Source organism: Anolis carolinensis, chromosome 2 (assembly GCF_035594765.1).
Source record: "Anolis carolinensis isolate JA03-04 chromosome 2, rAnoCar3.1.pri, whole genome shotgun sequence".
Classification (NCBI taxonomy): domain Eukaryota; kingdom Metazoa; phylum Chordata; class Lepidosauria; order Squamata; family Dactyloidae; genus Anolis; species Anolis carolinensis.
In genome coordinates, this window is record NC_085842.1 from 17796303 (window position 1) to 17820014 (window position 23712).

General features: G+C 42.6%; 1 protein-coding gene across 2 annotated transcripts in view; it reads right to left on the reverse strand.

Moving 5' to 3' along the window:
* The window catches only part of LOC103277561 (zinc finger protein 883-like), a 41780-nt gene extending 21396 nt beyond the window's left edge, over window positions 1-20384 (reverse strand). Inside the window, exons 1-7 of one of the 2 annotated variants that reach the window (XM_062973374.1) lie at window positions 20266-20384; window positions 19062-19560; window positions 18578-18704; window positions 17920-18012; window positions 15163-15233; window positions 14029-14155; window positions 11223-12421 (exon numbers count right to left, since the gene is read on the reverse strand). In XM_062973374.1, the coding sequence (XP_062829444.1) occupies window positions 11223-12421; window positions 14029-14155; window positions 15163-15233; window positions 17920-18012; window positions 18578-18704; window positions 19062-19436 (1992 nt within the window). In that variant the 5' untranslated portion in view covers window positions 19437-19560; window positions 20266-20384. The remainder of the gene's footprint in view (window positions 1-11222; window positions 12422-14028; window positions 14156-15162; window positions 15234-17919; window positions 18013-18577; window positions 18705-19061; window positions 19561-20265) is intronic. The other variant, XM_062973373.1, reaches the window with a different exon arrangement.
* Window positions 20385-23712: the final 3328 nt, after the last annotated feature.

Below are 23712 nucleotides of genomic sequence, written 5' to 3' on the forward strand. Positions count from 1 at the left end.
TGTTGGGGTCATAATATTTCCCATTTGATTTCATGATTTGACAATTATATGGGATAAAATGAAAATTAAAAATAAAGTCGGAATATAAACCCAGCTGGGAAAAAACACATATTTTCCGGGGATCCCAAAGAGTATAAATACATATAGGCAGATAGGCAGCTTTCAAGAAAATAAAGGAGAATCCATAAAGGTGGGTGACATTGCATAAAGGGGAATCATGAATGATATAAACAATCGATATAAGTAATAGGAAACATTTGATAAAATTCATACAACAGTGAGTCATATAGAATATGAAAATTCACAAATACATGAGGAGAAAGAGTTCATAAGGAATTCATAGAGATGGCATGGGAAGGGGCACATGTGGGTTGTAGTCTTTGGAAGTATAGGATTCCATAAGTCCAAGGGTAGGTCTGGGGAAGAGTGTTCTTCTTCTTCATAAAATCACAAAAGTATGCATGAAACGTGGAGTGCACCCGTCCGTCACCCCCTGGCAGCTGTAGAGGGTGAGGGTCCTTGGAGAACTATGTCTCCCCCGCGAGAGAGCGATCCCCCATCCCCAGTACACAGAAAGGGGCTAGGGGTCTCTTAAAAACCATTCCGCGAGTCGCGGGGAGAGGAAAACCCGGGATAAAGCAACAGCTTGGCTTGAAAGGAGCTGTCGGTCCCGTTTGACAGTCAGCTGTTGAGGTGCCGAAAACTGGACCGATTCCGGTTCTGCTGGTTGTCTTCGAGTCAGGAGCCTTAGAAAGGGTTAGGTCTAAAAGAGGAGCGTTCTAGGGGTAATTTTGATAGAGATATGAGCCAATTTACATCGTCCGCCATGTTAATCTATGGCGGAGAAACCTCAGCCGGAGTTTAAAGGGACGGGAGGGAGAGAAACTGCATGCAAAGGAAGGAGTCAGAGGGAGATACAAAATAACCAGATAGAGAGTGTTATTGTTAAAATAAATGCTACTTTTATTGGGGGATTTTGTTACATAGTTCAGGGAAGGGGAAAATGAAGAAAAAAGTCTTTTAATAATAGTCTGCTGCGGTCCCGCTTCGTTCCTTTGGGGAGTAATCTATGGAACTTTCTGCTGCGTTTTCAAATCAATTTGAAAGCTGGGGTGACGGTCATCAGTAGGACAAAGTGTGGTGGCTGTCCTGTGTGACAGTTTAGGTGCCATTAAAGGTAGGCAAGAACCCTCCAGGATGATACCCTGAGAAAATCTTATTGCAATGGAAACTATCCTTTTTTCTATAAGGCTGTGCTCTATTTTAGTGAGGCACTTAACATGAATTGGGTCTTAACATGATTTCTAGGGAACTTTTTCCCATAGACTCACAGTGAGCAAATCAGTTTTTAAATCTGACCATATGGTTGTGCAGAGGTGTTTGATTGGTATTACAAAGATTCAGAGCAGAAATATTGTGATGGGGCACCCTTTTTTCAGAGGCCACCTGGGGTTCTGTGCTGAGAGAAAGGTGGGATATGAAATAAATAAGGAGTACCGCCATGCTCCTTTATTCCATATAGATGAAGCATTGGCTTATTTCTTCACACTGAACACAGTTTTCCTTTGCAGAGGAGTGTACGTACGGCTCTTCTCCCCAACCCCAGATTCCTCTTCCCTCCCATGTTAATTGGAGCACAAGGCAGTTCCTCTAAATCATCATTTGTCCCAGCCCATGCTGGCCAGTGAGCCAAGCCCTTCTCTGTGACTGGTCAGAATTAAGAGACTTGGCTGCAGCCTGCCAGCTTGTGTATAAAAGGGGCTGTGAAACTGTATTCTGTCTGCTATCTACTTTGTGAATGTATCACTAGCTAACATCTTATCTGCAGATAACAAAATCTTCCTTGGCTGAAAATCACCTTCTCTGAAAAATACACAGCAACCCAATTAATGGAATTACAAATGGCTTTTTTTTTTTTAAAAAAAGTGACATGACAATTGTATTTGTAATTGTTTTATTTCTGAAAATCATACAGATAATATATTACAGTACAAACCTTGGCGTTCTATGAATCAACGTAGATGACTATTTACAGATTTTGTGATTAAGTTACAGGTTCAGTTTGTACTTCAATATACATCAATTAGTTTCCCCTTAAATCCCCCCACCTCCCCTCCCCTCTTCCCACCCCACATCTCAGTCATCTTATTTCAATAACATTGATTGTTAGGATGGGCTGGTTCAAAATTCTGAACCTGTCATTTCTTGTTTGGAATAACTTTTCAAATATTTATTATTCCTTTGATCAATAAAGCTGTTAATTAAAAATTTAGAGAGGTAAGACCACCAGGTTTCCAGATCCCACCTTGTTTGGTCTTCCCAACCTTGAGCAATTGTGGTATGAATAGCAGGTATGGTTCCTTCCAGTTCATTTAGTTCAGCATGGAGGCAGAACAGTGAATTTCTTTCCTTCAAGCTTCCTGAATAATTGTGAATTTCTCTCCTTTGTGCTTCCCAAGCAAAAGTGAATTTATTTTCTTTTAGCTTCCCAAGTAGCAGTTGATTTCTTTCTTTTGACCTTCCTGAGGAGAAGTGAAAACTACCTCAGAAGGAGAAGTTCAGCAGCCATTTTGACTGTAGAGAGAACGCAGTCACTAGAGGGCGCCATTTTGAAGGAACTTGAGGGAAGCCTTTTCTGAGGAAAATGTAGCTTTCAGGACCACATAGTTATTTTTAAGTGTAAAAAGCTTTAAGTCTCAGTAAAAGGACCGAGAATTTTAAAAGTTAGTGATCATTTTATTTTAAGGGGCTATTAGGAACGGACAATAACAGGAGAATAAAAGACCTATATTCCAAAGTAACAGAGAATAGGCTATTTCTTTCTGTCCAAAAGCAGTTCGGTCTAATATAAGTAAAGTGACACGAATTTCAGAAGACTTAAAGATGTCTGCTTCTTCCTCACAAAAGAGCAGAATATCCAAGCCTACGTTTAAAATGATGTCCTTCTGGCAAGATAAACTAGATTCTTTGAAACCTAAATATCAGAAGTCATGGCAGAGGATTTTAGACATGAGTCAAGCAAGTCATCGCTTCAGGCAGCAGAAAGAAATATTAGATTGTAAGGAAAGATTACAACATCAATACTGTGAGTGGATAACATATTCAGATAATATAATCTCTTTGCTTGAACATATGAAAACATCAGAATCTTTAAGTAATAGGGAAGAAATGTTGTCAGAGAGAGAGAGAGAAGGGAACTAGAATTTGATACCATAATGAATGATTTATCTAACAAAATATTAGAAGGTCAGGCAGAAGCAGACCCTGCCTCCCTTATGGAAACCGTTGATGAAGAACAAGCATTACATATGTCTGGTAAAGACACAGATGCAAAATCAAACAGGTCTGTCTGTACATTAGCAAGCAAATCGAGATCATCTCACACATCTCATAGAACAGAAAGAACGAGAGGGACTTCTGTTCATAATGGTTCCTCTGGCCAATCCCTTAGTCTGGTCATAAAGGCTAGGGCCAAGGCAGCCGCCGCAGTAAAACAAATAGAATTTCTTAAGAAAAGACAACAAATTATTGCAGAAGAAGCAGAAATGGAAGCCGCAATTGCCGCCAAGCAGGCAGGACTGGATGCAGAAAATAAGGCTCGTCAAGTTAAAACAGAAGCTACTCTAGCAACGTTAGCACAGGTTGCAAAGGCTGAGGTGTTACAAGTAACAGCCTCAGTCCTAGAGCAAGGTCTCTTAGGAAATACATCCCCTCCAGATGTTACAACAGAAGATCCTGTCACAAAGGTGGATTCTTATTTAAATACCCACATTATCAATATTGCAGTCCCTCCTGTGCTAACAAGAGAAAGTGCAGTAGTAAATAATTCTTTTGTGTCACAACCAGAAATCACAGAAGTTTCTGCACCCAAAGAACATTATTTGCCATCTACAGAAGTAACAAGTCAAGCAGCAGTTCCATTGCATGACATATCTCAAACCAAGTTAGAGCAAAGCCTTCCAGTAGACACACAGGACTCAATACAGTCAAACTACACAGTGCCAACAACTGCATTCAGTCTCAATCCCAAAGCACCTAGTTGGGTTCCAGAGAACCCCCAGATCCAAACTAACTCTGAACCAACTTTGCATCAGTCCTCAGTCCCACTTGATGTTTTAAATTACACCTTCTATAGAAACCCAAGAAGGGACTTAGCAGACAGAGGCATTCAGAAATTTTCTGATAAACCAGAGGATTACATGTTGTGGAAGAATACCTTTCAGTCAGCTCTCAAGCAACTAAAATTGCCTGTAGTGGAAGAGTTAAATTTATTGATCGCCTGGTTGGGACCCGCTTCTTCCATACAGGTGAAGAGAATTTATGCAGCAAACATAAATAACCCACATGCAGCTTTAAATCGAGTGTGGGTCCGTCTCAATGAACATTATGGATCATCTGCACAGATAGAAACATTGCTTTTGCAGAATCTTAAATCATTTCCTGCATTTACAAAAGGGGAATATGAGAAATTATGGGATTATGCAGATTTGCTTGAAGAATTGGAAGCAGCTAAGGGAAATCCAGATTTACCAGGGCTTGCATGTTTAGACCAATATTTAACACAACAAGAGATTATTGATAAACTACCTTTCTCATTGAAGGAGCAATGGGCTTGGGAAGTTTTCTCTTATAAAGAAACTCATCAACGGAAATACCCACCATTTACACATCTCGTGAAGTTTCTCTTAAGATCAGCTAGAGAGAAGAATGATTTGCAAACGGGGTTTCCTATTTTATATCAAAATAATAAAAAGGATAAGAAACATTTCATAGAAACCAAAAGCAAACCACAAGTCACAGTTAGAAAAACTGAAACCAAGGTCAAAATAGCTGAACATCACACAAAGACATCAGCAGGAGTAATATGTCCAGTACACCAAATAGCACATGATCTAAATAACTGCAAAGAGTTCAGGAGCAAACCTTATGAAGAGCGTTTAACCTTTGCCAGAGATTGTTTTAAATGTGGTACTTTTAGAAACCACATAGCCAAGGATTGCAGGAGAAAAGTGAAATGTCAAGAATGCTTTAGTGAAAAACATTGCTCTGCACTACACCGTGAAACAACATCTCATCAGAAAGGAAAGAACTCTGAAAAGTCAGAATGCATTCTTGTGGAAACACCACAACCTAAGGAGGTTAAGATAGCAACATCAACTTGCACAGCTTTGTGTGGAGAAACAGGAAAAGAACGAACATGTCATCCTATCTGCTTGGTAGATGTCTACCCTGAGAACTCTCCAGATCAAGTTAAACGCATGTACGTTGCCTTAGATTCCCAAAGTGACACCTCCCTAGCAACACCTGAATTCTTTAACATCTTTCAAATTCAGTCAAAAGAGGTAGAATACGTTATGACTACTTGTGGTGGAGATCAGGTCATGGTGGGGAGAGTAGCATCTGGATTCGTCCTCTGGACTATTGATGGCATGAAACAATTTAGGTTACCAACATTCATAGAATGCCAAAATATACCTAAAGATGAAAGACAAATCCCTACGAGAGAAATAGCTATGAGTCATGCACACCTAAGATCCATGGCACATAAGTTACCAAGATTCGACCCTGGTGCAAAGATTCTTTTGCTTATTGGCATAGACTGTCCAGACTTGTTTTCAGTTAAAAAGCAAATAAAAGGTCAACCAGGAGCACCAATAGCTCAAGAACTAGAGGTAGACTGGACTATCCTAGGTCCAGTATGTTTAAACCGCAAAAGGTTGCCTTCCCATGCTCGAACCTTTTGCACAAGCTTCATGCCAAATGGACGTCCTACACAGATGTTAGATTGTCCAAATCACATCCAGATATGTTTCCAAAACACCGAGAGTTCAGAATCTTCAGTAATTAGGACTACAGTTCATGACAACCTAATAGCTTTGTCCAAAGAAAACCGGCGTTTCCTAGACATAATGGAGAAAGAGTGTGTTCAAGATAAAAAAGGTAACTGGGTTGCACCCTTACCCTTCAAAGAGGATAGAAACAGACTGCCTAATAATCGTATCATGGCGATGCAACGCCTCAATGCTCTCCAGAAGAACATGGAGAAAAAACCTCAATTAAAGAAAGATGTTATTGCATTCATTAACACTATGATAGATAGTGGTCATGCAGAGAGGGCTCCTAACCTCAAAGAGCAGCAAGAATGTTGGTACCTACCGTTCTTTGGGGTGTACCATCCACAAAAGCCCCAACAAGTCAGAGTAGTGTTTGACTCTAGTGCCCTATTTAAAGGAACATGTCTAAATAAAGTCCTATTGACAGGCCCATATTTAATCAACAATCTTCTTGGCGTACTTCTACGTTTTAGGAAAGAAGCAGTTGCAATTATGGCAGACATCCATATTCTTTTTGGGTCAGAAATGACCATAGAGACTTTCTTCGTTTCCTGTGGTTCAAGGATCCCCAGCAAATGTCTGAAATACAGGAATACCAGATGTGTGTTCATATCTTTGGTAATAGTCCATCGCCAGCCATAGCGAACTATGTGTTAAAAAGAACAGCACAACTCTTAGAACATGAATATGGATCAGAAGTATGTGAGTTTGTTTGTAGAGATTTCTATGTAGATGATGCTTTAAAGTCAACATCTACTCCTCAAGAAGCAATCTACCTTCTTAAGAAGGTTAGCCACAGCCAACATAAAATTACATAAATTGTTTCGAACTGCATCGAAGTTTTATTAGCCTTTCCTAAAGAAGATAGAGCAAAGGGGATGGAAACACTAGAACTGGGACAAGAGTTTATGCCAGTTCAAAGAAGTCTAGGCTTATGTTGGCACATCCTGGAAGATAAATTCATCTTTCGAGTACCAAACACCCAAAAGAGCTTCACATGCAGAGGTATATTATCTGTCATAAACAGCATCTATGATCCACTTGATTTTGCTGCACCAGTCATTATTAAAGGAAAATGCCTGATGAGAGAATTGACCCATGCAGTGAAACATTGGGATCAACCTCTCTCAGAAAAAGAGAGGTCTATATGGGAAAAGTGGACGTCTTCTCTTATAGCTTTAGAACAAGTTGGAGTCCTTAGGAAATATGTGCCTGTCTCAGGCAACTTAACACAGTTACAGCTTCATGTATTTTCGGATGCTTCCAACAAAGCAATTGCCGCTGTAACTTATCTTAGAGTGTTGCAAGGAGACCAGCCCTATTTAGGATTTGTGATGGGAAAAGCCAAGTTGACACCATTACATGGTCATACAATGCCACGATTAGAACTGTGTGCAGCAGTGTTAGCTACACAACTTGTAGAAATAATTCAAAGAGAAATAGACTTATCTTTCAGTGATATCACACTATATACAGATAGTAAACTTGTTTTGGGTTATATATATAACACCCAACGAAGATTCCATGTATACGTTAGCAATAGAGTAGACCAAATACTCCAGATAACTAAACCTAATCAGTGGTGCTACGTATCTTCAGAATCAAATCCAGCAGACCAAGCTACAAGAGAGATTTATGCTCACGAGCTTATGAATTCGCATTGGTTAAAAGGTCCTGACTTTTTAAAGGACCCAAAATATGTGCCTCCAAAGGACCAGGTAACTCTGTAACCCAGAAGAAAATAAAGAGATAAGAACACTTAGTACCAGCATATCAAAGTCTCAGGAAGATCTGTTCTCAAGAAGATTGACTAAATTCTCATCCTGGAAACAACTAGTTATAAGTATAGCTAAGATCTTACACTTCATCAACTATAAAAACGACGAGCCTACTTCTGTAGAGGACAGAAAAGGAGCAGAATCAAAGATAATCCAGATTGTGCAGTCAGAAGTGTACAAAAGTGAAATACAGTGCCTTAGACATCACCGGCCTATACCAAAATCAAGTACCTTAAGATATCTCAACCCCTTTTTAGACAGTTCCGGTCTACTAAAGGTTGGGGGTCGCTTAGCCGAGGCCAAACTTAAGTTGGGAAAGAAACATCCTTACATACTGCTGGCTAAACATCACATCTCACTACTCCTCATAAGACATTATCATGCTAAAATATATCACCAAGGCAGACACTTTACAGAAGGAGCAGTGAGAAGTGCTGGAATTTGGATAGTGGGAATGAAAAGGTTGGTCACTAAAGTTGTTAACGACTGTGTTATTTGTAAAAGACTTAGGGCTGAACATCCCCATCAAATCATGGCTGACTTACCAAGGGACTGTGTCACTATACAACCACCATTCACCAATGTTGGTGTCGACATTTTTGGTCCATGGGAAATAGTAACTAGAAGAACAAGAGGAGTAGTAGTAAACAACAAAAGGTGGGCAGTAATGTTTACTTGTCTATCCTTACGAGCCGTTCACATCGAACTTGTAGAATCCATGGATTCAAAATCATTCATTTATGCTCTACAACGTTTTTTCGCAATCAGAGGTCCAGTGAAACGTCTGAGATCGGACTGTGGGACGAATTTTAAAGGCGCATGTAAAGATCTAGAATGTCCAGAGAGGTCTATGTTAGATCCAGATGTTCAAGTATTCCTCAAGCAAGAAGGTTGCAAATGGCTATTCAATCCTCCACATGCATCTCACATGGGGGAGCATGGGAAAGGATGATAGGTATCATCAGAAGAATTCTTGATGCCATGTTGTTAAATGTTACCATTCTTACTCGCAAGATTCTCGTCACCCTTATGGCAGAAGTGATGTCTATAATTAACAGCTGTCCTCTAACACCAATATCAACAGATCCAGAGGACCCAAATGTGTTGACACCAGCGACCTTGTTGACCTTCAAGACACCAGAATGGAAAGACATTACTATTGCGTCAGAGCTGAAGAACATCCATCGTAAACAGTGGCAGCAAGTGCAATCGTTAGCCAATACATTTTGGAAACGATAAAAAAGAGAATATCTGCCTCTACTTCAAAGAAGATCCAAGTGGGAGCAAGTCCAAGAGAACCTTCTCATAGGCGATATAGTTTTGATGAAGGAAAAGGACACGCCTAGAAGGAAGTGGCCATTGGCGGTAATAACCCAGGTAATTCCAGGTGGAGATCATCAGGTACGCAAGGTAAGAGTGAAGACTACAAAGGCAACAGGATCCAGAATCTTAGAGAGGCCAATCACAGACCTTGTATTGATGTTTCACAGGAACGAACCCATAAGCTAGCGTGACCATAATCTGCATTAGATTAGTTAATAGTTGATATTTTGTATTAGTTATTTGTTAATAAGGGGGTAAAACTTATTAATAAGTTTTAGGTGGGGAGTGTCATGCCACGAGGAGGCAAAACATTACCTGCTGCCCTGTCTCTTTAAGATTCTAAAAGGGCGGAGCTTAGCCTTGGCTCCTGCCAGCCTGAAATGGTAGTTATTTTTTGTCAGTTAGATTTTGTCAGTTGTTGAAGCACTGGAAGAAAGCGTAGGAAGCAAAAGGATCACAGAAATTCACGTCACGTCGGAACTGTACCCAGATAGATTAAAAGCCATACACTACCGTAGTAGAGAAAGTCATGACAGCATTGTATTAGTCACCTCAAAGCTACAAAGAATCCAGTCATGACAAGACTTTATACTCTGTGGCAATATCTATCCAGAACTGCATAGACTTAAAGATTTCTTTCCTCACAAGACACTTCATAGTGGCAATAAGAGGAAAAGAGATCCATTTTGTCTACCAATAAAATATTTCGTTTCACCAAACACAGTGTTCGATCTGTCCTTCGTGCTATGGTTCCCTCCAGTTCATTTAGTTCAGCATGGAGGCAGAACAGGTTAACTCCCCTGTTTAAGGAGCTCCACTGGCTACCAATTACTTTCAGGTCCCAATTCAAAGGGAAGGTTCTTACCTATAAAACCCTAAATGGTTTGGGACCCGCCTACCTTCATGACCGTATCTCCCCCTATGAACCTGCACAATCTCTTCGTTCATCCGGAGGCCCTTCTCTCGCTCCCGCCACCATTGCAGCCTTGGTTGGTGGGTATGAGGGAGCAGGCCTTTTCAGTAGTTGACACCAGGATCTGGAACTCCCTCCTGGGGGAAATCTGGCAGGCACCCACCCTTGATTCCTTTAAAAAGCAGCTTAAAACTTGGCTTTTTCGCTGCGCATTTGAATAACTGAGTCCCCATGACCAAAAGTCAGATCACTGCACCTTCTTTCACACAGGTCCCTTTTCTCATAACAAATTGGCCGTCCGTCTCCCACCCCTTCAGTCCAGGAATGTTTACACTTTGTCCTTTGACCCAAAGCACTTTAGAACTATATTATTGCACCTTAGTTTAGGTGGCCCCTCCATGCCATCCCCTCCACCAACCTGGTGGCCCATTTTATTTTATTTTTAACTGATTTTATTTTTAACTGATTATATGTTAACTGAGTTTTTATGATTTGCTGTATTGTTTTGGTTAAGGTAACTGTTTTGTATAACTGCTGATTTTACTGTGTTTGTATTGCAATGTGTTTTAACTGATCTACTGTTTTGTATTTTTGGGCTTCTGACCCATGTAGCCGGCCCGAGTCCCTGCCAGGAGATGGTGGCGGGGTAGAAAAATAAAGTTATTTACTTACTTAATGGCTCGATGGCCAGTATAACAATCGTATGTAACCCTCTGAAGGATTGTCACAAGGAGCTTGCTTTCTGCTGCTCCAGAAAATAGGACCTCAACTTAGGGATTCAAATAACAAGAAATGGGAATCTACCTAATCTTAGGCTAACTTCTCAAATAGTCCTGTTTGAAATCAGATGATATGGGTGTCCAGAGATGCAAAAGACTTTTCCAAAACATTCCGAACAAAAAAAAGGTAAAACCCTGAACAGAGTTCGAAACTAAGAAGAGAACTGTGTAAGAAATGAGTCCAAAGTCAAGCCAAGTGTTACTGGAAGCCGAGGGAATAACACGTGTTCATCTGCCATTTCCCTGTTGCAACACATTTTATTAATTTTTTCCCAGCTCTCTGGATAATGTCTCTCCCGTATGTAGTTTGTGATAGTTCAAAACAAAAAATGTCCCACATGCCTGGCATTTGTATGTTATTAGTTTTTGTAAATTCTCTGGTACTTGTTAAGGGATGAAGTCTGAGTAAAACATTTCCCATACTTCTGGCACTTTTACGCTTTCTTTCCTGTGTGTAGTTTTTTTTGTGGTTCTTCAAGCATGTGGGAAAAGCAAAACATTTTCTACACCCCTGGCATTTCTATGGCTTCTGTCCTGTGTGAAGACTTTTGTGCTTCACCAAGTTTGAACTGCAAGCAAAACATTTCCCACACACCTGGCAATGGTATGGCTTCTCTCCTGTGTGGAGTCTTTTGTGCCTCACCAAGCAAGAGCTGTCAGCAAAATATTTCCCACACTCCTGGCATTGGTATGGCTTCTCTCCTGTGTGGAGTCTTTTGTGCCTCACCAAGGCTGAACTGTGAGCAAAACATTTCCCACACTCCTGGCATGGGTAAGGCTTCTCTCCTGTGTGGAGTTTTTTGTGGCTCATCAAGTTTGAACTATCCGGAAAACATTTCCCACACTCCTGGCATTGGTATGGCTTCTCTCCTGTGTGGAGTCTTTTGTGGCTCATCAAGTTTGAATTATCAGGAAAACATTTCCCACACTCCTGGCATTGGTATGGCTTCTCTCCTGTGTGGAGTCTTTTGTGGCTCACCAAGTTTGAACTGCGAGCAAAACATTTTCCACAATCTTTGCATTGGTATGGCTTCTCTCCTGTGTGGAGTCTTTTGTGATTCACCAAGTGTGAACTGCGAGTAAAACATTTTCCACACTCTTGGCATTGGTATGGATTCTCTCCTGTGTGGAGTCTTTTGTGGCTCATCAAGTTTGAATTATCAGGAAAACATTTCCCACACTCCTGGCATTGGTATGGCTTCTCTCCTGTGTGGAGTCTTTTGTGGCTCCCCAAGTTTGAATTGCGAGCAAAACATTTTCCACAATCTTGGCATTGGTATGGCTTTTCTCCTGTGTGGAGTCTTTTGTGCCTCACCAAGGCTGAACTGTGAGCAAAACATTTCCCACATTCCTGGCATGGGTAAGGCTTCTCTCCTGTGTGGAGTCTTTTGTGGCTCATCAAGTTTGAACTATCCGGAAAACATTTCCCACATTCCTGGCATTGGTATGGCTTCTCTCCTGTGTGACGTCTTTTGTGGCTCATCAAGTTTGAATTATCAGGAAAACATTTCCCACACTCCTGGCATTGGTATGGCTTCTCTCCTGTGTGGAGTCTTTTGTGGCTCCCCAAGTTTGAACTGCGAGCAAAACATTTTCCACAATCTTGGCATTGGTATGGCTTCTCCTCTGTGTGACTTCTTTTGTGATTCACCAAGTGTGAACTGCAAGTAAAACATTTTCCACACTCATGGCATTGGTATGGATTTTCTCCTGTGTGGAGTCTTTTGTGGCTCACCAAGGCTGAACTGTTAGCAAAACATTTCCCACACTCCTGGCATTGGTATGGCTTCTCTCCTGTGTGGAGTTAAGAAGTTGATTAAAATGATTCTTAAAAAAACAAAAACACGGAGGAAAAGAAGATATAAATGCTGTCATTTCTTCACCCTTTGTTTACTAATGATTGACACCATTTGACTGCTTAACCCTCTAAGAGATAGATGAGTAACATATGATGTAGATGCTACCTCTTCCTCAGCCCAACCAATTTTTTATTCTGTCTCCTTCTCTCTGAGGGAATGGAGCCCTTTTCGCTTCACATTCAAATGCTTGCCTTTTTCTCTAGATGAAGGGTTAAATTGCTCCCACCAATTTTACAATTGTTGCCTCCTTTTTATTTCTCTCCCTCAACCTCCAGTTCTCTTTCCCCATGTTCAGTTAAGGTTGGATTTTTCTGTTCCAACGTAGAAGGTCCCATACCTAATTTCAGAGTGCTGCAGAGATTGTTACACTTTTAGAAACAACTACCAATTGGGACTCTTACAGTTTTTGGAGGTTTGCTGTAAATATGAGTTCCAAAGGGATTGATTTGCCTGACAAAGCTGGGAAGATACAAGATAGTGACTGCAAAGAAAAAGAGGAGAACCATGATGAAGGCAGATAAGGGGGGAAAAGGAAGGTCTGCAGGACTCAGCCAGATATAGTGGCAAAATTACCATTAGAAAGATAGGGGCATAGAGTATGATTACGACCATATGCCTCTCCCAGTGCACAAAACCCCCAAGTCCCAATCATTCACAGGCACTAACATAAACCGCATTATATCTAATTTACTTATGTTTTAAATGTCATAATGTATTTTAATGATGTATTTTTATAGTTTTAATTGGTGATATGTACTGTTTTTGTTTTATTATTATGTCCTTGGAATTAAATGTTGCCAACTGTTGTAAGCCACCCTGAATCCATCCGGGTGAGAAGGGCGGAGTATAAATGCTGGAAATAAATAAATAAATAAATATTACAAGTTACCATCTTGCGAATGACTGAAGCTAGGGGCTGTTTGTGTGCTGGGAGAGGCAGCGTAGAAAGAGAGATTAGCCTTCATGCTTGGTTCGGAGGCCTAGCTGGGAGAAAAAACTAAGGCGAATAGCACACCAATAAAAAGGTGTATAGCCATGTCTTTGTATCTGAAGCCAGGGAAAGTTTGTTCTTTTTTATCCATTCTCCAGCCCCTCTCTCCAGTCAATCTGCTTCCTCCCTCTGCCTGCCTGCCTGCCTGCCTGCCTGCCTCTCTCTCTCTCTCCCTCTCTCTCTCTCTCTCACACACACACACACACGCACACACACACACACACACACACAAACAGAGTAGTGTAACTGATTTGGGGTGATTATTACTCTTGATAGGTTTTCCAGGGAGTCCAGCTGTTGCGAGAGAATGTGGTACGCTTGGACTAGACTCCAGTTATGGAAGTCTTCCCACTGGAGTGCAAACTGGTGCTAAGATTGCTGTTGCTCAGACACCAAGTCAATATTACTCTTATGTCATTTATTTCTAACATAAGCCCTGCCTTGAGAACTCTCAGAGGCTGTGATGATTTAGGATATTGCTCCCACCAGAGAGTTGCTGATTGGGATACTGCATTTTGAAACAGAAATCCTCATTAATGAGGGAGCCTTACCAAGAGACTCCATAATCCCATGAATTTCCTCCATGATCTGCACGTGTAATACTTTCTGATCAGGATTCAGAGTCACCCACTCCTCCGGGGAGAAATGGACAGCCACGTCCTCATAGGCGATTGGACCCTGGTGGAAAAAGAAAAAAATCCTTTTCACATAAAGGCTATGAAGAAAAATAATTACAAGAACATATTTCAAGTATTTACATTCCTGTTGGCTGTTTGATAGGAAAGGGCTGTGGCCTTCATGCCATAGTTTAAGCTTTGTAGAGATGTTGGATAGTCACATGTAGTGACCGAGAGGAAGTTGGAAGGAGGAAGTCCTGATGGCTCTTCTTCATACGGAATGGAGCAACAGCACCCCCTATGACTGAATCTGAGTGCAACCTCAACCTCCAAGGCACCAAAAAACTGGGCTTCAAGACTTCATACCCCCTTCTGTCTGTCTTGTTCTGTTCTGTCCTGTCTCCAAACAGGATTCAGTGTTTGCCGTGTATGTCTACTGTAAGCTGCCGTGAGTCCCTCGGGGACATAGGTTGGAATATAAATAAAGTTTTGTTGTTGTTGTTAGAGTGGTCAGGTATTCCTGGACTACTTCTTTACCTATTTTCTGTTGCATTTCCTCATCTGCTCCATCTCCCTCAAGTAGAATACTGATTTCCTTTCTACGGAAAACGTTCTACCTTTTCCCTATCCACTGTTAGCATTTCACCACCTTCTCCAGGTAGAGACCCTATCACTTCCTGATTTTTTGTTCTTCTACTGACACAACCAAAGAATCACTTTTATTGTTTTTAATATCTCTGACAAGCCTGAGCTCATTTTCTGCTTTAGCTTGTCAAACATTTTCCCCTACTTATGCTGCTTAGTCGTTAGAATTCTTTGGTGATTTCCCCCCTTTTCCATTTCTTCTACATGTTCCTTTTAAATCTTAGCTTAGTTGAAAGTTCTTTGGACATTTATTCCGGTTTCTTTAGATTTCTATTATTTTTTCCTCCTTGTGCCTTCAGTATTTCACTTTTAAGAAACTCCCATTCAATCTTGTCTGTTTCAAGAGATGCTTGATGATTCAGCCTGGAACAAATGACATCCAGGCAGATCCAGTCCTCCTCTCCCAGGAATCCTTCTGCTTACCTGACTCAGTTCCACTGCATCACAAAGGGGAAGAAACGACTGAGGATTCGGCAACAACATCATTCTAGCCCCTGGGAGAGAGAGCAAGATGTGGAAAGCTGGTCACGTAAACATGTCTCAAAGGTTACAATTACAATCCGAAAAAGAAAACTATGAATAAGTGACCCTTAGAACACAGGAGAATTCAGCAGTCCAAGAATATGTAAAATGTCAGGGTTTAAGACTTTATCTCGCAAGCAGTGCTGTGGGTAGGATGGATTGAAACTAGTACTGGGCTTGGTATTTCAACTGACTAAAGCTATTGTTTGCTGTCTGTTTGTCTTACAGCTCAATTTCAGGGGTCATCTTAGGTTCGGGTCCCACCTGGGAAGATACTGAAGGGCTGAATTTGCAGCCTTATTCATCTTTAGAATCATAGAACTAATGTAGAATCTTTAGACTAATGTAGGAGTATTGCCGGTTATTGATGATGGGTTGGCATGCCAAACATTTACTGCCGGCCAGTGGGACGAGGGTGCCGGGATGTAGTTCACAGAGTGAGAGGAAGAAGGAGAGGGATTTCCAGTAGCCAGGGGCCTTTTAAAGAAGTACTACAGGGGAGGGGGAGATACCAAAGCAATTAATTTGGCTTGGGAAAGAGCGAGAGTGCTTATAGTTCCAAAATGGTCTCCTGACTGAAACGGTACAAATAATACCCAGGCATCCCTGTAGAACTTATTTGCGAAGATTTTTTGAGAGCGGTGCTCCATTATTTTTTTCTCCATTCAGCATATACATAACTACATGACCAATTGTCTGCTTACTCTGTTTGGAAGAAATTCTCCTTGAACGTGTATCCCTGAAGCTTATATATATCTGCTCCATCTCCCTCAAGTAGAGTATAAGACTCAAATATAAGACTCAAATAATTTCTGCTTGAGAGCTATTGCTCCTTTTCATTTAGTTTGGTGCCCTTGAATTGAGCTTTGTACTGGGGATTTTGTTATTACTATTTTGTTATTACTATATGCTATTTGGACATTATATTTTCTCTGTGCATAGACTGTCTTGTGTTTGCTGTATATACCTCATAAGTATTCTGGGATAGTGTGTAATATGAACCGACCATTATCTGATCAGGTTTAGGCTTGCTGAGCCCTCTATCCTTTGCAGGGCTGGAGGACCAATTAGAATGGTTTGCAGGAGGTTTGCAGTTCCGGATGGATTCTGTCAGTGTTTTTGTTGTTATAGAGTGAAATGTTCAATCTATTGTTTGCTGTTGGATTCGGTGTTTCGTTCTGGCAAGCATTCAAGCAGTCAAGAGGTTAGTTCTGGCAGTCCTGATTGATAGCCGCAAGGGCAAATAGCAAGGTTCTTCTGTTTGAGGTGCTTTCTGCACACAGAGAATGGACTTTTGAGAGAGACAGACATGCAACATGTGTCCGGATAGTTTTGGACAGTAAGCAATGTAAATAATGTAAATAAAGCCTTAAAGCCGCTGAGTTTCAGCAGTTATAAATCAGCGAGGCTGTCGTGTTTTGTTGGTGCCATTTTCGCGTTCGGAAAGTGGCCTGATGAGGGTGAGCTGAGGGCCAGCTCATCAATCTAGTCAGGGTCACCGTTTGAACCCTGACAGATTCTTGACAGCTCTTGGAGAGTTTCCTGCCATTGTGGTAGGTGATCCTATCGATGCTCTGGTCACTCTCTGGAATGGAGAGATGACTAGGCAATAAAAACGATCACTCTGGAACATCCCCTCTCACATAGCAGAGCTAAATTAGCTCCTTGGTTTCATGAGGACTTGGCAGCAATGAAGCGTGTGAAACGGAGACTAGAGCGCGTGTGGTATTCAACACATAGCAAATCGGATTGAATACAGGTATGAGCCTATAGAACAGGGGTCCCCAAACTAAGGCCCGGGGGCCACATGCAGCCCATCGAAGCCGTTTATCCGGCCCCTGCAGTGCCAGCTCCCTCCTCCTCCGCCGAGGAAGGTGCGTGCGGCGTAGGGTAGGAGGGAAAGGCATGCAGCTTTCCCGTCTCCTCCCTTGCCTGGTGCGTGCTTTCCAAATCTTAGCTTGTTTATAATGGTGTTTTAATTATTATTTAATTAATTATTAAGGGGTGCTTTGCTAGTGCTTTTGGTGCACAAAGGCAAAAGGAGGTTGGACTAAATGGCCCAAGCTGTCTCTTCCAACCCTCTTTATTATTTTTAACATGATTATGATTAACATTGAGGCTGTATTTATTCCTGTTTTGTTTTTTTTTTCTTCAAAATAAGATATATGCAGTGTGCACTGCATAGGAATTTGTTCATAGTTTTTTTTAAAAAAAAAACTATAGTCCAGCCCTCCAATGGTCTGAGGGACTGTGAACTGGCCCCATGTTTAAAAAGTTTGGGGATCCCTGCTATATAAGGACTTACTCCACAGCAAAGAAAGTTCTCATTGCGGCCAACATTGCCTCTGCAAAAAACCGTCCAGCTGAGCGGTTTCGAACGGTCAGAGACTTGTTAAATCCTGCCTTGCAAGAAGGGATCCCTGAGTATTCAGCAGCTCGCTATGAAGGATTTAGTCGATTCTTTGAGGATAAATTAGCTCTGATTCAGTCTGACCTGGGCAACACCTTAACTGCAGTCTCTGAAGATGTAACACGCTCATCTGCTTGTCTGGTTTTAATGGATTTATTTCAATTAGTGCAGCCCAAGGACATGGACAAGATCCTGGGAGAGGCAAGGGTGACCACATTCATTCTGGACCTCTGCCCATCCCAGCTTACCTGTCTGAACGTATCTCCCTCTACAAACCACTTCAGAGGTTAAGATCTCCTGGGGAGGCCCTGATCTCGGTCTTGCCTCATTCACAGGTGCAGCTGCTTCGGACAAGAGACAGGGCCTTCTCAGTAGTGGACCCTTGGCTGTGGAACTCCCCAGTGAAATTAGATCAGCTCCCTCCCTCCTGATCTTCAGAAAGAAACTGAAAACGTGGCTATGGGATCAAGCCTTTGGAGACTAGGCAGTGCAATATGTAGCAACAAAGTAAGCTCATGTTGTAAGCTGTCCTGAGTCCCCTGAGGGGTGAGAAGGGCGGGATAGAAATGAAACTAGGCAGTGCAATATGCAGCAATGAAGTAAGCATAATACAATTGGAATGGCTCCTGGACTATGACTTTGGATTAATGTGGTTTTAATAGTGGATTTTAATGAATTAATGTATATATTAATATGCTTTGGCTATTTTTACTTTTAATGATTTTGTAGTGTATATTGTATTTGTTCGTTGTTGTATGTCATTGAATATTGCCAATTTAGAAGCTACTCTGAGTCCCCTTCGGGGTGAGAAGAGCGGCGTAAAAATGTAGTAAACTGTGGATGTGATGCAAAGGGAAATTTACACTGGCATAAAATATCGAAACTCCCAGAAGAGTTCCTTCTTACCCTCCAAGGCTGCAGCCCCATCTCCTTCCTGCTTCAGCTTCTTCTGCCTGAGACTCTGGGTGGTGTTTGATGGAGATTTATCTGATGCAGGGACATTAGACTGGACTTCCGTGCAGTTATTTTGGGCCTGGAAGAGTGCAGAATATCCCAGAAGTAGTATGGAGAAAGTTCAAAAATATCACAGAAACTGCATGGGATTTTTTAAAAGAATAACTCTGAGATGGCAACCTAACAAAGGCCATACCCTCCTCCCATCATTTTCATTGTAATATCTGGGTGTCAACAAATCTGAGTAGATCAGCAACTGAGCTTACAGTGGATATGGAGGTGACAGCAGGAGGGGCAGAGCAGGTGGAAAAAGAGGCAGAGGGAGCAGAGTCTGGCTCCTCCCTCACATCGGTCCCTTCTTGGAAGAAAGGCAGGATGTAAGCTTAACCTGTCCATCAGTCGCAAAGTTAGTGAAACCAAGAGGAAATGCTCTCACCTGTTCTTCCTGCCTCTTGTCCTCTGCCCGACTCAGGAGGAAGCCTTCCGCCAGGGCCACCGCCTGGGAAGAGGTCTCTGCCCCACACTCTCGGACCCAGCTCCCCATCTCTGGGGGCAGGAGGCTCAGGAACTGCTCCAGGATCACCAGGTCCAGCATCTCAGCCTTGGTGTGTTGCTGTGGCTTCAGCCACTGGCGGCAGAGATCGTGGAGGCGGCTGCAAACCTCTCTGGGCCCCTCGCCCTCTCGGTAGGAGGACTGCCTGAAGCGCTGGTGCTGTATGTGCACATTCAGGAACATCCGCGTAGTTTGCTCCCAGTATTCCCCACTGCTCCCAAGTCCTGCTTCAGGTCCAGGTGAGTTGGGTCTTTCCATGTTGGAACCACTCTGATGAAGAACCAAACCGTATCCAAGATGCTTTTCCTCCCTCTTCTTTCAAAGGAAAGAAATCCCTGAACAGGTTCTACTTCAAAATTCTCAGCCAACAATCACATTTCTTCTGTGAAAGAAAAGCAGAATTAGACAACAGGTTTTGGGAGGTTTTTCTTGGAGAGTAAAAAAAACCAGAAACAAGTTCTTTATTTACATAATATATGGTCTTTCTTGTAAAGAAGAACCAAGACTTTGAAACAAGCAACAAAAATCAATATAACAACTAAGGTAAAATATTTGGGATAACAGATGATGAACAGAATCACCGAATTATTTCAAAACTTATGGGGGGGGGGGGGAAGAGGACGCAGGCAGGCCGGTGAGTAGGTTGTCAGGGGAAAGCCCGGGGCTGTGGCGCAGACGGGAGAGCAAACCAGCTGCAATTAACTGCAATCAATCACTCTGACCAGGAGGTCATGAGTTCGAGGCCCGCTCGGAGCTATGTTGTTTGTCTTTGTCCTATGTTAAAAGGCATTGAATGTTTGCCTATATGTGTAATGTGATCCGCCCTGAGTCCCCTTCGTGGTGAGAAGGGCGGAATATAAATGCTGTAAATAAATAAATAATAAATAAATAAAGCCACTGGCCCTCTGCCTGCCTCTGTCTCCTCCTAAGGACCCCCCAGATGGAGAAGGGACAACCTCACAGTCTGTTGTGATGACCCCCAATCCCATGTGAGCTTAGGCCTGGGCCAACTTCGTCCCTCCCTCCAGGTGTTTCGGGCTGCAGCCTCTCTTCGGCCCTTTGGAGAAGGTCTGGGAATAAGACTCACCAGAAGAAGAAGGATGAGAAGAAGGAGGAGGAAGAGGAGGAGACAGGCCAAAGAAGCAGACTCCCCTCTCCCAGCAGGGCAAGGAAGGGTTAAGGGGAGGGAGTTTGACTCCTAGACAGTCAGGAAAGCTTGGTATAAGGAGGCCCACTTCCTTCCTGCCTCTCTGGGAACCAAACTCCCTCCCCTTAACCCTTCCTTGCCCAGCGTTACACTGGAAGGAGGAGGAAAGAGCCTCTCTCAAAAGCCCTGGAACCAATCGACTAAAGAGGATCGCATAGATATAGTCATGGAAGAAAAATCCTGTATTTATAGGAAAGTTAGTTATATGTATACTCTCCCTGTCAAACCATTGCTCCCCAACCCCACTGAGCATTAAAGGTAACCAGTCAGTCCCGATCAGAGCAGGGCCTCCATCCATAACAGAAAGAGAATGTATCAACATTGGGTGAAGTCCCAGGGCTCCCTTTTCCCAAGGAGGAGGAACACAGACTTGGGTGGGAGATACGACAAGAGCACCCAACACAAGCAGGCTCTTCATTGAGAAATCACCTGCTGCAATAGCTGCTCTCAAGAGCACCATTCAGCTAAGGAAGGGGAATCTGAATTCAGAGTTTTGTTAGAAGGGTGTCACTGATTTTCACATTTCAGTCTTGCACATGACTGCTACAAAGGAGCGGCAAATATATACAGCCTCCGATGGCCTAGGGATAAAAGCCTTGTGACTTGAAGGTTGGGTTGCTGACCTAAAAGCTGCCAGGTTCAAATCCCACCCGGGGAGAGCATGGATGAGCTCCCTCAATCAGCTCCAGCTCCATGCGGGGACATGAGAGAAGCCTCCCACAAGGATGGTAAAACATCAAAAAAACATCCGGGCGTCCCCTGGGCAATGTCCTTGCAGACGGCCAATTATCTCACTCCAGAAGCAACTCTGGTTGCTCCTGACACGAGGAGAGAGAAAAAAACCTAGCTGTACCCAGCCCTTCCCCAGTACAACTGACTGTAACTTGGTGAGATGCAGATTTACACCCACCTTATTAGAATGATAAGTAAAACAAAAATAGGGTTGTTGTATGTCTTTCGGGCTGTGTGGCCATGTTCCAGAAGCATTCTCTCCTGACGTTTCGCCCACATCTATGGCAGGCATCCTCAGAGGTTGTGAGGTATGGAGAAAACTAAGCAAAGAGGTTAATATATATCTGTGGAAAGTCTAGGGTGAGAGAGGTCAGTGTGAATGTGTAGTTAATCACTTAAATTAGCATTGAAAAGCTTATCTGCTGTCTTCTTCCTGCCTCTGGGGCATCCTTTGTTTAGAGTCGTTAACTGCCCTTGGTTGATTCATGTCTGGAAACCCTCTGTTTTCAGAGTATTGCTTTTTATTTACTGTTCTGATTTTTGAGTTTTGTAATACTGGTAGCCAGATTTTGTTCATTTTCATGGTTTCTTCCTTTCTGTTGAAGTTGTCCACATGCTTGTGGATTTCAATGGCTTCTCTGTGTAGTCTGACATGATAGTTGTTAGAATGGTCCAGCATTTTTGTGTTCTCAAATAGTATTCTGTGTCCAGGCTGGTTCATCAAATGCTCTGCTATGGCTGATTTCTCTGGTTGAATTAGTCTGCAGTGCCTTTCATGTTCTTTGACTCTTGTTTGGGCGCTGCGTTTGGTGGTCCCTATGTAGACTTGTCCACAGCTGCATGGTATCCGGTAGACTCCTGCAGAAGAGAGAGGATCCCTCTTGTCCTTCGCTGGCCGTAGCATTTGTTGGATTTTCTTCGTGGGTTTGTAGATAGTTTGTAGGTTGTGCTTCTTCATCAGCTTCCCTATGCGGTCAGTAGTTCCCTTGATGTATGGTAAGTACACCTTTCCTCTGGGTGGATCTTTGTCTTGACTCTCATGGCTTGTTCTTGGCCTTGCAGCTCTTCTGATGTCTGTGGTGGAGTATCCATTGGCCTGTAGAGCCCAGTTTAGGTGGTTGAGTTCACCTTGGAGGAGGTGAGGTTCGCAGATTCTTTGTGCACGGTCTGTCAGGGCTTTGATTGTGCTCCTTTTTTGACTTGGGTGATGGTTGGAGTTTTTATGAAGGTATCTATCTGTGTGTGTAGGTTTTCTGTAAACTGTGTGGCCCAATTGTTGATTGGGTTTGCGGATGACCAGAACATCTAGAAATGGCAGTTTTCCTTCCTTTTCTTTTTCCATGGTGAATTGGATGTTTGGGTGGATGCTGTTAAGATGGTCCAGGAACTTGCTGAGTTCTTCCTCTCCATGGCTCCAAATCGTGAAGGTGTCATCTACGTATCTGAACCAAACAGTTGGCTTTTTTGGTGCTGTTTCTAGGGCCTGTTTTTCAAAGTATTCCATATAGAAATTTGCTACTACTGGGCTGAGAGGGCTCCCCATGGCCACTCCATCCTTCTGTTCATAGAATCCAGTGTCCCACTGAAAGTAGCTAGTGGTGAGGCAATGGTGAAACAGGGCTGTGATGTCTTCTGGGAGCAGCCAAAAGGACCTTCAAAACACCACAGGCTCATCGCATTTACAACCGCCTGGAACGCAACCTCTTGAGAGAGAGAATCCACACCATCCGTAAAGAACTCGCAAACACAGACAAAGAACTGCTGCACCTCCACATCAACATCAGCCAAAAGATGAATACCCAGGACTGGGATAAAATAGACAGCCTTACCTACAAGAAAATGGAGAAAGACATGGTTCTCCACACCAAGAGACAAAAACAAAAATTTGACAAATGCCGTAAGCAACAGCCAAAGCCAGAACTGGATAAATCACGGACCATCATCAACCTGACAGACAGACAACTCACTGAAGACCAAGTATCCATTCTAGAAAAAGGAGGAAATTTTGCAGTCACCACCACCAGGATCCCAGTAGAAAACATCATTGCCAATGTTGAATCAGCAATTTACCAGCTCCCTGAGGAAGAAGCAGAGGAGGTAAGAATTGAAACAGCAAGGATCCTGAGAAATGCAAAACTCCCCCCCAGCAACATAACGAGAAAAGAAAGACAGGCCATCAAAGATCTCAACTCAGATCCTGAAATCATCATTCTTCCAGCTGACAAGGGGAATGCCACAGTAATCATGGAAACAAAACAATACAAAGAAAAAATCAGACAACTTCTAGATCCCACAATTTACAAGAAACTGAAACAAGACCCCACTAACAAAATCACCAGAAAAACGAACACTCTAATCAAGAACTCCTCCATTAACTTTGACATACGCCAACAGCTGTGCAAATCAGAAGCCCTCCCACCCAGGCTTTACGGACTCCCCAAAATCCACAAGGACTCCATCCCACTCAGACCCATTGTAAGTGCCATTGGATCGCCGACTTACAACCTGGCAAAATTTCTGGCTACACAGCTACAAACCCACATTGGGCTCACTGCACATTATATCAAGGACTCTACACACTTTATAGAAAAGATC